The 13545-nt window shown below is 35.7% G+C and overlaps 1 protein-coding gene across 4 annotated transcripts in view; it reads right to left on the reverse strand.

The window, feature by feature from the left end:
- SLC38A9 (solute carrier family 38 member 9) overlaps window positions 1-13545 on the reverse strand; it is a 97434-nt gene that overhangs the window by 27435 nt on the left and 56454 nt on the right. For 2 of the 4 annotated variants that reach the window (XM_060092891.1, XM_060092894.1), the window contains 3 exons: window positions 7620-7679; window positions 4810-5004; window positions 2198-2305 (listed from right to left, as the gene is read on the reverse strand). In XM_060092891.1, coding sequence (XP_059948874.1) covers window positions 2198-2305; window positions 4810-5004; window positions 7620-7679 — 363 coding nt within the window. The remainder of the gene's footprint in view (window positions 1-2197; window positions 2306-4809; window positions 5005-7619; window positions 7680-13545) is intronic. The other 2 variants (XM_060092893.1, XM_060092892.1) reach the window with 1 other exon arrangement.

The raw sequence follows: 13545 nt of genomic DNA on the forward strand, positions 1-13545 counted from the left end.
TAGAAGGGGCAGGCAGATATATGAGTATGGATTTCAGTGGAGAGATCTGGGCCAGAGATTAAAAAAATTGGGACTAGTCACCATATAGCATGGTGGCTAGATGGCATTATTTAGGGAATAAAGGTAGAGAGAAGAGGGGTTTGTGTACTAAACCCTGGATGACTCTATCATTTAGAGGTCAGAGATATGAGAAGGAACAGTTATGTAGAAGAATCAAGAGAGAATAGGGTTTTAGAAGTTAAATAAAGAAAGTATTTTAAGATGGAAGGAGTGAAAAAATGTGCCCCATGCTGCTGACAGGTTGAGTAAGAAGAGGTGTGAGATTTGGTCATTGAGTTTGGAAGGATGCAGTCATTGGTCATCAGTCAGTGGAGTGACTGGAGCAAAAGTCTAACAGAAGTGAGTTCAAGGCAAAATGGAAGGAGAAGTGGAGACAGTGAGCACAGACAACTCTTACAAAGAGTTTTTCTTTAAAGGGAAACAATAGCTAGAGGAGAATGTGGGGTCATATGAGTTTTTGTTTTTAGATTGGGAAATAGGTTTGTATACTGGAAGGAATAGTTCAGTAGGAAAAATCTGATGATACATGATTAAAAAAAGAAAGAGTAACTGCAAAAGTGAAGTCCCTGAGGAGGCAGGAAAGGATAGGATGAAATACATGAGTAGGTTTTTCTCATTATTTTTCCAATTACCTGGGAAGAGGGTGATGGGATTTACCGAACTGAAAAATAACTTTTTAGAAACAAGAGTATATAAAGATTCAATTAGAACTAGAAGTTTATGAGAATTCTTCATCAGGACGGTAAAGATTCACACCCTCCAATTCTCTGATTTTTAATTAGCCTTTACTGAAAAAGATTTATGACATATTTTCTTTCTTTAGAAATTCTTCAATTACAATAATTTCAGGACCACAAGTATTTACATGAACCTCTTTTAGTCCTCATGATTCTCCCCTCATATCATTTAGAAATGAAGTAAAGTGAAATAAATGGCTTGATATCTATTTAGGTATATTCCCTTTTCTATCTTTTAAATAACAATTTATACTCTCCACTTCTCCCATATTTATCTCTAATATCCTATCATTAGCAGAAATGTTTATCACTAAGTCTCAATATAAGTCAATATGGATCTACTTTTAGAACATAATATCCTAGACTATTTTTATTAATCAATGGAAGAACTAGCTTAAAGTTGCCATTCTCATCACTGTCCAATTTTAAATACAATCTGTGAGAGAAGATGCCTTGCAAGCCCTAGTACTTCCTTTATCCTGAATTTACACCGACTTTTTAGTCTTTGTGGGCTTCTAATAGAAATTTTAAAAAATCAAAGCTGATGCAGCCAGATGATCTGAAAACAAGTAACCGTGATAACATAAATAACATCTTCCAATGACCACCAACTCAGCACACCTGGAAAACTCAGGAATGTTGTAACAAAAGGGTGGTAGACAACTATATTTGCAGGTTTTAGAGACTAACACCAGAAACTGAATAGAGATTTGAATTCTAGACTGCCAGAATCAACAGTTGAAGATTGGAAAGAAAGCAGTCTTTCTAAACCAACAACAGAATTTTGTACTACTTTCCCCTTATTATTCGTTTTTAAGATACGAGTGTAATAGTTACTTCCATTTTCTAGTCTGTCTCCTCATTTAGCATTATCCATTCATTGCTTCATGGTGCTTCTATCATGTCCAACATCCTCTAAATTTGGGTGAAACTTAAGAAATTGCCAAGTTATAGCCATGGGGGGAAAAAAAGGTGGGAAAGAACACTTAATAATCACCATCCTAATTAGCCTGAAAAACAGCAATACTAAAAGAAAAAAACCCATAAGGGGAACAATGATGTTAATTACCAGTATTATCCACATATATTTATCACTGACTATGTTCTAAGTCTCTGAAATTCTAGGGGTATGTTTCCTCAGAGACAGTCTAGAGAATGAGTTCTTGATTTTTCAATTGCATTGTGACTTTAACTCCCAAGTAGAAATGACAAAGGGTACTGGTTATCCCTAACTGCAAGAAAACCACAGAAATTTCAACTGTACTCCTGTTTTTAGCTTAACAGCATTAATAAAAGTGTTCATCATAAAATCTACCAATACATGTTTTATAGTAACAATAGTTAACTGAAGATCACATTATTATAATTTATTAATTCTTTACTTGGGACAAATAGCTCACCTGGGACAAAAAATTCTGTTGGTGTAAACCAATGAAACTCCAAATGAAATCCCAAGCGAATAGCCTTCAAGGTGACAAGAAAAATCAAGTAGAGAACGGACACTGTGCCTGTAAGGAAAAATTCAGAAACCGTTTATCAACTTTGTTTGACAGACTATTTCAAAATCAAGTTTTGTTTCTACATTCTCAGCGTAGTTTAGAAAATTATTACCTTTGTTGCTTATACTCACTAAAACCCAGGTAAGATCTAAAGAACAGAAACAAGCTATGTGAGATATCAAAAAACAAAGCAAAAAACTATGTAGTAGGCCTAAGAAGAACTTACGAGCTGAGTTTAGTGGAAGATACATGCAGAGTCCATTATAAAATTGTAAGGTTACATAGGAGAGAAAAAACAACCTGAAACTGACTCTTATTCTTTGTATTGAAAGTATTAGAGGGGAATTCCCTGGCGGTCCAGTGGTTAGGACTTCTCGCTTTCACTGCTGAGAGCGCAGGTTCAATTGCTGGTCGGGGAACTTCAAGATCCCGCAAGCTGTGTGGCGTGGCCAAAAAAAAAAAAGAAATAAATAAAAAATTTAAAAATGAAAAGGAACGAGTAAAATTAACTTAAAAAAAAGTATGAGAGACAGTCAATAAGTTGGAAAAGTCTGTCAAAATATTTAGTATAAGAAAGTAAAGAAAGAAAAGTAGTCAATGTGGATCATAAACTTATTTGAGAAAGGCAATAAGCCACATAATCCATGAACAGTCTGATCTACTATCTAGATGAAGTTTTGATTGAGCAGTACTACCTGCTAGATGGAAAGATTCCAGATTCCATTCACTGTGTAAAGTAAATGCCCACTTTATGCAGGGTAAAGTGGGCATTCAGAATTTCAGGATTTTTTAGTAGTCTAGATGTTAGAGGATTTAAGGAATTAAGTCCAGTCATTATGAAGTAGAGTCAAGAAATCCAGAAAGGTTTCTAGAGGAATTAGACTCTAATTTCTCTAAAGAAGCTATATGTAGTTTTAAAAGGGAAAGTACCAAGAAAAAGTGCAAAAGAAAAATATCCTTAGGGAGGTAGAGAATAATCAACCTGGTTAGAAGCCTAGTAATTGTTTTGCCCAACTGAGCAAATTCTTCTGTAAGTTTACATGCTAACTTTTAAAGATCTGTTCCATGGGAAGGTCGGCAAGCAAATCAGGAAACCACAAATGAGCTATATAAGCTCTACTGTGGGTTTGGAGGTTAGCTGATTCAGAAAGGATGAATACAAGAGGCTAAAGCTTATATAACCACAACTCTTCATTTTCTGTGTGTGTCTGTGGTAGTCAGTCTTACAGTGAATCCTGTTGTGAGGCAGAGGTATAGAGAAACATCCTTACCTCCTCCTTTGGTCTTCTGAAAACCCAAAGCCACCTCCTTGATGTGATGAGTAATCTAATTATTTCATACTCTAGGCCGCCTACCAAGAGGTCAGAACTATAGGGAGGAGGTGAAATCCTATTATCTATTTAGGTTATCAATTCTTTATGAATGATATCCTTGTCTTTAGTTAACCAGATCTGAGCTTTCATAGGGGTTCCTTTTCTAAAACAGGTCTCACAAAAATAAGTCTGTTCCTTTAAGGAGGCAATAGTGTTCTAAGAAAGAAAAAGCACAGAGGAAGAGAGCAGAAGCAGAATAAACCTAAGGAGCTTCAGCTAGAGAACAATATCCCAGGTTGAAAGTCAAGCGATAATTTTGTGCTACACTCTTAAACAGATACTGTAGGAAAAAAATATTCCATAACCTCCCTTAGTACGTTATAATATTTCCAACCCTTAGAATTGAGAAATTCCTAAAATATCCACTTTGGATCTCTCCTGCTAAAATCTTAGTCTACTTCCTCTAGCTGTTCTCTTAGAGGAAATGAGGAATAGTTGTTCAGTAAGGATAGAATGGAAACCCCAGCAACTCATCCTTTTTTTTCATTTGGTTGAACCGGGTCTTAGCTGTGGGAGTTGGGCTCCTTAGCTGCAGTTTGAGGGCTCCTTAGTTGTGGCATGCAAACTCTCAGTTGCAGCATGCATATGGGATCTAGTTCTCTGACCAGGGATCAAACCCAGGCCCCCTGCACTGGGAGCACAGAGTCTTATCCACTGTGCCACCAGGTAAGTCCTTTTTTTTTTTTTAAATGCACCCAGCAACTCATCTTGAAAAGGGACTTGGACTTGAAATGGTCATCTATATTTTTCTTTTTTTTTTAAATATTTTTTTGATATGGACCATTTTTAAAGTCTTTATTGAATTTGTTACAGTACTGTTTCTGTTTTATGTTTTGGTTTTTTGGCTGCGAGGCATGTAGGATCTTAGCTCCCCCACCAGGGGTTGAACCTGCTCCCCCTGCACTGCAAGGTGAAGTCTTAACCACTGGACTGCCAGGGAAGAGCCCACCTATATTTTTCTCTCTTCCAAACTCCATAAAGAAAACCAAAAAGCAGGGTAACATATGCATGAATAAATTAAACATAGATGAACAGGCCTGGAAGGTAAGTATTGATATTTCCCCAGTCAGACCATATTTCCACAGAATCCAGCATGTATTCTACTACACAGAGGCTCTATAACACAGTGCCTTGGCTTACCTAGGATATTAAATTTTGAAAAAAATGAAGGAGATTTGAAATTAAGCAGTGGCAGGAGGAGCCCCACGAGGTAAAAGGGCACTGTCTTGGACTTATTCCACCACTTTTCAAACTGCTGGAGTCCCGAGACATTGGTGTAGAAAATCATAGAGCCATTGTCAGGATGGTTACCACTCATGGCACTTGGACAAATCACTGCAATAGGGAAGCAATAGATTAGAGAAGGCAACAAAGAACAGAAAATGACTATCCCAAGACTGACACTTGTTCTGCCAACCTCAATTTTTACCATGAATGCTAAGTTTCTTCTTTCTAGAAAAAAATAGAGGGTTATATTTAGATATATTAGGAACCTTTTTTATTTTTATTATTTATTTTTATTGAAGTATAGTTGATTTACAGTGTTGTGTTAGTTTCAGGTATACAACAATGTGATTCAGTTATTTATATATTTATATATTCTTTTTCAGATTCTTTTCCATAATAGGTTATTACAAGATATTGAATACAGTTCCCTGTGCTATACAGTAGGTCCTTGTTATCTATTTTATATATAGTTATATTAGAAACCTTTTACCTATAAATAATTAAAGGTAGGAGAATGTTAGAAAATTTTGAGGTATAGCCTTAATTTCTACTGGAAATTATAAAATTATCCTACCAAATATCCTTTGGTCCAATTGCTAGAGAGAAAATACTGGGTTGGATGATATTTGATCCTATTTATATAATAATATAAGAAATATCATACAGGTAATTGTTCACTGTGCTAATAACCTACACAAAAGCCAAAGAACAGGTTTCTTCTAACAATAAACAAAATCTCTGGGTTTGGAATAAAAAGTGGACACCATCAAAACATCTGCCATGGTATTGCCAAAATCTAATTATTGCTTATAGCTTAAGAATCTTGAATTCCAGCAATCCAGAGTAACTGTCCTGGACGTTTATCACACCTTGTAGCAGCTTAAGAGCCCAGATGATATGCAGAGAACTGGGAAGCGAGTAAAACATATTTTTCCTAACGCTGATCTTCTGTTAGCAGAGAGAATACAAATCATCCTCACTGTGTTTCTAGTTTCATAATAGTACTTTTTCTAATAATCAGCTCTTTGTAAAGAATGTTTAATGCTAGTGAAAAATGCTGACAATTTTATTCTCTATCCGTCATTTTGCATACCACAAAGCCAAACAACTTTCTTTCACCTTTTTTCTTAGCACTTTAACATGCACATTTTTCTTCTATGCTCTGGAGAGAAGTAAATTAACTTGAATTTTTGTGCTAATAACTGTGCTAATAATTACAGTGGTAAAGAGCACAGGCTATGGAAGTATACTGACTGAATAAAGAATCTCGACTCTGTCACTTAATAGTTATGTAAACTTGGGCAAGTCACTAACTTCTCTGTACCTTCGTTTCTGCACAGAAAATGAGAGAAAAGATCTACCTTATGGAGTTGCTGTAAAATATTTAGAACAATGCCTGCACACAGTAAGTATCCAATAAATGTGAGCTGTAATTTTTAATATTAACTGAGACAGATTGTTTCACACTCTATTTAATACACTGTTCAAAATAAATCAAGAAGTGCTACTATCAACATATCACTATGCAAACTAAACTGACTTTGCTGATGGTGCTCTCCAAATTATCACTGTAATTGTGATATTTATGAACTCAACAATGAACTCTAGTGAAGAAATCCTATTAGATATTAATAAACTAGTTTTATCAATTGATTTCAGAATAGCTATAGTAAAATGAATTTCTCTTTTAAGACAAGTATGTTACTTGGTCTTTTGAAAATTCTGAGGTAAGGAATAGGGTGCAAGAGATATATGTTTAAATTATAGTAAAATACTTTAGTATAATTATTGAAAAGTGTGTATGTGTGTGTTCACAGAAATAAAAGCTGATACTTCACTCATTTTCTAGTGTTAATAAATGACAGGTTAATCAGTTTAATCAAGGGGTAAAACAAGACACTGAATAGAAAACATGGGAATGTACACTTTATGAGAGGAGAAACTCTTGTCTGTCCATTATATCCCAGAGCCTAGAACAGTTCCTCACAGGTAATAGGCTTAATAAATATGCATTGAATGAATTGTCCTCTTAGTGATCAATGTGTACCTCCATCAAAATGCTATGAATTCAGTATCTCTGAAACTTAAACACATAAAAGCTTTAGGTGATGTTAGTTACACTGTTAACCACGTTATGTTAGCTTTTCTATTCACTTTTCCTATGACTGCCATATTGGATAAACCCATAGGCCACAAACGTTTATTTTTAATAAATTAATTAAAAGAAACTTTTCTAAGAAATTAAGGGTTTTTTTGGACAAATCTTTATTTTTCTGTATTTACTAACCTTGGTTCATTATTAGGAAATTTAGGCCACAGATTTGTATATCTTAAATACTACTAACTAAAACAATAAATGTCTAAAACTAAGTTAACCAACTGAGAACTATGGTTCTAGACTTCCAAAACAATTAGCAGTGATATAGGTTCTTCAAAATGTGTATTGATCATAGGCAAATATGGATACTATAGATGCGAGCTACAACTGTGAGCTGAATAATATGAAGTAAATATTGTTTAGCTCACATTAACACAAAATTTTGTAGTTTTTTTTTTTTTTGAACATACTGACTGCCAACAATTTAACAGTGGCTTACTTAACATAAGTAACTTTTATGCTGTTCATTTACCTAAAATAAAGTTATAGGTTCTACATTAAATCATTTTTGAAGCAAGGTGATGAATAAATAAACAAGCCAAACTTTCAATTCTAAACTACTTACCAGGGTTGCTATCGTTGGTGCTCAGTAGAGCATCTGTGTCATTAATGTGATGAATAAAGTCTAAAAATTAAGGGGGAAATACAGTTTAATACTGAATGAAAGATGCTAAATCAGTCACCCTCTAAAGTCTTTCACCTAGAAAACTCTTTTAAGATCTCCTGTGTGGTAACATTACCCAGTACACTGAACAAAGGCTACTTCACTGTTGACACAGCTTTACCTTCCTCGGCTTTCCCTGCGTACAGGAACAATGTCACTGCTGTCACCGTCCCACTGTGTTTTACATGACAGAAGAGTTTTTAAAAAAACGACTCGCAAGGCTGAATTTAGTTAAAAGCCCTGGAATAAAGCCAGTGTGCACAATTTTTTTTACCTATACGGACACTAATTTATATAAGTATAGTTACATCTTATATAGTAAAGTGCTAAAGTCTGCGAAAGAGGTAAAGCCAAGTATTCGTAACAGCTGAGTTTATCTGGAAAATCACTTAAAGTTTTTACAAAGTATAGGACGTGCTAGTATAAACTGAAGGCTATATAGTAATTATTGCTCACAAGCGCCATTAAGTAATGCTAAAAGAAGTAGCAAAACAAAAAGCTATTGCAGATACCTGAGCATTCATGTCATTCTACAGTGAATGAGAGAATGGGTAAAGAATATGTTTTTACTTGCCGGAGGGAATTTACTTTAGTCTGTTTGATGTTAGCCTTTTATAACCTTAGTAAGCATTAATAAAAGTAATGTAAAACTTAAAAATAGGATGGTTAAAAAATGCTGGAGTAAGTTAAATATGTGAATTATTCATCTCCATTGTACGTTAAATATGTGAATTATATTGTAAGTTATATAAAAGTAAGTTAAATATAAGAATTATTCATCTCCATTGTAAAGTAAGTTAAATATGTGAATTATTCATCTCCATTGTACACCTCTCAAGACAGAATGAAAGAAGTAGTCTAGTGCTCTAGGTTTTTACAGTTATCTCCAGGGCTTATTAGTGATTTAAGATCGGAAGTTATGAATCTTTAAGGAATTCCTGGTGCCAAAGACTTACATAACGCTAGTAAAACCTTGATACCAAGTATACTGGGCTGAACAGTATTCTCCCCAAATCCATGTCCATCAGGAAACTTAGAATGTGACCATACTTGAAAACAGACTCTATGTAGAGATAATCAAGTTAACATTAGGTTATACTGGATTAGGATAGGCCCTAAATTTAGTGACTAGTGTCTTTGGTAAGAACAGGAAATTTTGGACACAGAGACACTGAGGGGAGATGGCCATGTGAAGGCAGAAGCCGAAATTGGAGTGATACACCTACAACTCAAGGAATACCAAAGACTGCCAGCAGTCGATCATCAGAAACTAGAAAGAGGCAAGAAAGGCTTCTTCCCTAAAGGCTTCAGAGGGAGCAGAGAGCCCTACAGATATTTTGATTTTGGACTTCTAGTTTCCAGGACTGTGGGAGAGAACAAATTTCTCTTGTTTAAAGCCAAACAGTTTATGGTAATTTGTTATAGCAGCCCTAATACATCAAGGCTCAATGAGGACAGTATGAGAAAGAAAAAATCTACGCCACTATCTCTTATGAAGACACACAAAAGTTCTAAATAAAACATTACTCCTACTCCTCCCAAAAGAAAACTGAATCCAGTAAGAAAATTTAAAATATACATCATGACTTACAAACTAATTTAAGTTTGTCCCAGAATATAAGTATGATTTAAATATTATAAAATGTATTCACTTAATTCTCCATATTAACAATTTAAAGGAGAAAAGCTTTACAATCATTTCAAGAGATGTAGATTAAATATTTAATAAAATCCAGCACACATTAATAAAAATGCTTAAGAAAACAATAGGCTAGAACATCTCTGAATTCCTAAAGGATACAACCCTTTGATCCTACAACTAATGCAATATGTAATGGTGAAACATTAGAAAGATTTGCTCAGGAACAATATAAGGATGTCTACCAGCACTGCATCCATGCAACTTTACAGTTTAAAAAAAAGATAAATTTATCTATATGTGTATATAAGTAAACATATATACATGTGTGTGCATGTGCCTGTGTGTATATATGTATGTATGTACACATTAAATATAAATGTATGCATATAGATATGAATCATTCAAAAAAATAATAACTAGAGAGGAAGAACTTTTCACTATTCATGGATGACATAACTACCTAAATAGAAAATCGAAAGTGAATCTACAAAATTATAAGCAATAAGAGTTCAATACATTGACTAGATTCAAGATAAATATTAAAAAATTAGATTCTTTTATTATAACAGCAAAAAATAATCTGAATTTTTTATAATTAAAAACTATATCACGGGTTTCCCTGGTGGCGCAGTGGTTGAGAGTCCGCCTGCCGTTGCAGGGGACACGGGTTCGTGCCCCGGTCCGGGAGGATCCCACATGCTGTGGAGCTGCTGGGCCCTGTGAGCCATGGCCGCTGAGCCTGCACGTCTGGAGCCTGTGCTCCGCAGGGGAGAGGACACAGTGGTGAGAGGCCCGCGTACCGCAAAAAAAAAAAAAAAAAAAAAAAAACAACAAAAAACTATATCACGAGAAGCAAGAAAAACTACAAATCTGCAGCCTGTGGAAGGAAAACCACATTCACAGAAAGATAGACAAACGAAAAGGCAGAGGACTATGTACCAGATGAAGGAACAAGAAAAACCCTCAGAAAAACAACTAAATGAAATGGAGATAGGCAACCTTCCAGAAAAAGAATTCAGAATAATGATAGTGAAGATGATGCAGGAGCTTGGAAAAAGAATGGAGGCAAAGATTGAGAAGATGCAAGAAATGTGCAACAAAGACCTAGAAGAACTGAAGAACAAACACCTAGAAGAATTAAAGAACAAACAGAGATGAACAATACAATAATTGAAATTAAAAATAAACTAGAAGGAATCAATATCAGAATAACTGAGGCAGAAGAATGGACAAGTGACCTGGAAGAGAGAATGGTGGAATTCACTGCCGCAGAAGAGAATAAAGAAAAAATAATGAAAAGAAATGAAGACAGCCTAAGAAATCTCTGGACAACATTAAACGCAACAACATTCATATTATAGGGGTCCCAGAAGAAGAAGAAAGAGAGAAAGGACCCGATAAAATATTTGAAGAGATTACAGTCGAAAACTTCCCTAACATGGGAAAGGAAATAGCCCCCAAGTCCAGGAAGTTCAGAGAGTCCCAGACAGGATAACCCCAAGGAGAAAGACGCCAAGATACATAGTAATCAAACTGACAAAAATTAAAGACCAAGAAAAATTATTAAAAGCAACTAGGGAAAAATGACAAATAACATACAAGGGAACTCCCATAACATTAATAGCTGATTTCTCAGTAGAAACTCTACCAGCTAGAATGGAGTGGCACATTGTATTTAAAGTGATGAAAGGGAAGAACCTACAACCAAGATTACTCTACCCAGCAAGGATCTCATTCAGATTGACAGAGAAATCAAAAGCTTTACAGACAAGCAGAAGCTAATTCAGCACCACAAAATCAACTCTCCAACAAATGCTAAAGGAACTTCTCTAAGTGGGAAACACAAGACAAGACAGGGACCTACAAAAACAAACCCAAAACAATCGAGAAAATGGTAATAGGAACATACATATTTGATAATTACTTTAAATGTGACTGGATTAAATGCTCCAACCAAAAACACAGGCTTGGTGAATGGATAAAAAAACAAGACCCATATATATGGTATCTACAAGAGACCCACTTCAGACCTAGGGACACATATAGACTGAAAGTGAGGGGATGCAAAAAGATATTCCATGCAAATGGAAATCAAAAGAAAGCTGAAGTAGCAATACTCATATTAGAAAAAATAGACTTTAAAATAAAGAATATTGGGCTTCCCTGGTGGCGCAGTGGTTGAGAGTCCGCCTGCCAATGCAGGGGACACGGGTTCGTGACCTGGTCCGGGAAAATCCCAAATGCCATGGAGTGGCTAGGCCCGTGAGCCATGGCCGCTGAGCCTGCACATCCGGAGCCTGCGCTCCGCAATGGGAGAGGCCACAACAGTGAGAGGCCCGCATACCGCAAAAATAAAATAAAATAAAGAATGTTACAAGAGACAAGGAAGGACACTACATAATGATCAAGGGATCAATCCAAGAAGAAGATATAACAATTATAAATATATATGCAACCAATAGAGGAGGACCTCAATACATAAGGCAAATGCTAACAGCTATAAAAGATGAAATCGACAGCAACACAATCACAGCGCGGGACTTTAACACCTCACTTACACTAATGGACAGATTATCCAGACAGAAAATTAATAAGGAAACACAAGCTTTAAATGACACAGTAGGCCACATAGATTTAATTGACATTTATAATACATTCCATCCGAAAACAGCAGATTACACTTTGCTCTCAAGTGCACACAGAACACTCTCCAGGATAGATCACATCTTGGGTCACAGATCAAGCCTCAGTAAATTTAAGAAAATTGAAATCACATCAAGCATCTTTTCCGACCACAACGTTGTGAGATTAGAAATAAATTACAGGGAAAAAAAACGTAAAAAACACAAACAGGACGTCCCTGGTGGTGCAGTGGTTAACAATCAGTCTGGCAATGCAGGAGACACGGGTTCAAGCCCTGGTCTGGGAAGATTCCACATGCCGCGGAGCAACTAACCTGTGAGCCACAACTACTGAGCCTGCGCTCTAGAGCCCATGAGCCACAACTACTGAGCCTCTGTGCCACAACTACTGAGTCTGCGCTCTAGAGCACGTGCTATGCGACAAGAGAAGCCACCGCAATAAGAAGCCTGTGCACCGCAATGAAGAGTAGTCCCTGCTCTCCGCAACTAGAGAAAGCCTGCACACAGCAACAAAGACCTAATGCTGCCAAAAATAAATAAAGTAAATAAATTAAAAAGAAAAAACACAAACACATGGAGGCTGACCAATATGTTACTAAAAAACCAAGAGATCACTAAAGAAACCAAAGAGAAAATCAAAAAATACCTAGAGACAAATGACAATGAAAACACGATGGCCCAAAAACCTATGGGATACAGCAAAAGCAGTTCTAAGAGGGAAGTTTATAGCACTACAATCCTACCTCAAGAAGCAACAAAAATCTCAAATAAACAATCTAACCTTACACCTTAAAGAACCAGAGAAAGAAGAACAAACAAAATCCAAAATCAGTAGAAGAAATCATAAAGATCAGAGCAGAAACAAATGAAATAGAAACAAAGAAAACAATAGCAAAGATAAATAAAACTAAAAGCTGGTTCTTTGAGAAGATAAACAAAATTGATAAACCTTTAGCCAGATTCATCAAGAAAAAGTGGGGAAAAAAAAAGAAAGAGGGAGAGGACTCAAATCAATAAAACTAGAAATGAAAACACAGAAGTTACAACGTACACCACAGAAATACAAAGCATCTTAAGAGACTACTACAAACAACTCCATGCCAATAAAATGGACAACCTGGAAGAAATGGACAAATTCTTAGAAAAGTATAACCTTCCAAGACTGAACCAGGAAGAAATAGAAATATGAACAGACCAAGCACAAGTAATGAAATTGGAACTGTGATTAAAAATCTTGCAATAAGAGGGAAGAGATATGGGAACATATGTATATGTATAACTGATTCACTTTGTTATAAAGCAGAAACTAACACACCACTGTAAAGCAATTATACCACAATAAAGATGTAAAAAGAAAAAACTGCAACAAACAAAACTCCAGGACCATATGGCTTCACAGATGAATTCTATCAAACATTTAGAGAAGAGCTAACACCCATCCTTTTCAAACTCGTCCAAAAAATTGCAGAGGACGGAACACTCCCAAACTCACTCTACGAGGCCACCATCACTCTGATACCAAAAGCAGACAGAGATACTACAA

The sequence above is a fragment of the Mesoplodon densirostris genome, chromosome 3, assembly GCF_025265405.1.
Source record: "Mesoplodon densirostris isolate mMesDen1 chromosome 3, mMesDen1 primary haplotype, whole genome shotgun sequence".
Classification (NCBI taxonomy): Eukaryota; Metazoa; Chordata; class Mammalia; order Artiodactyla; family Ziphiidae; genus Mesoplodon; species Mesoplodon densirostris.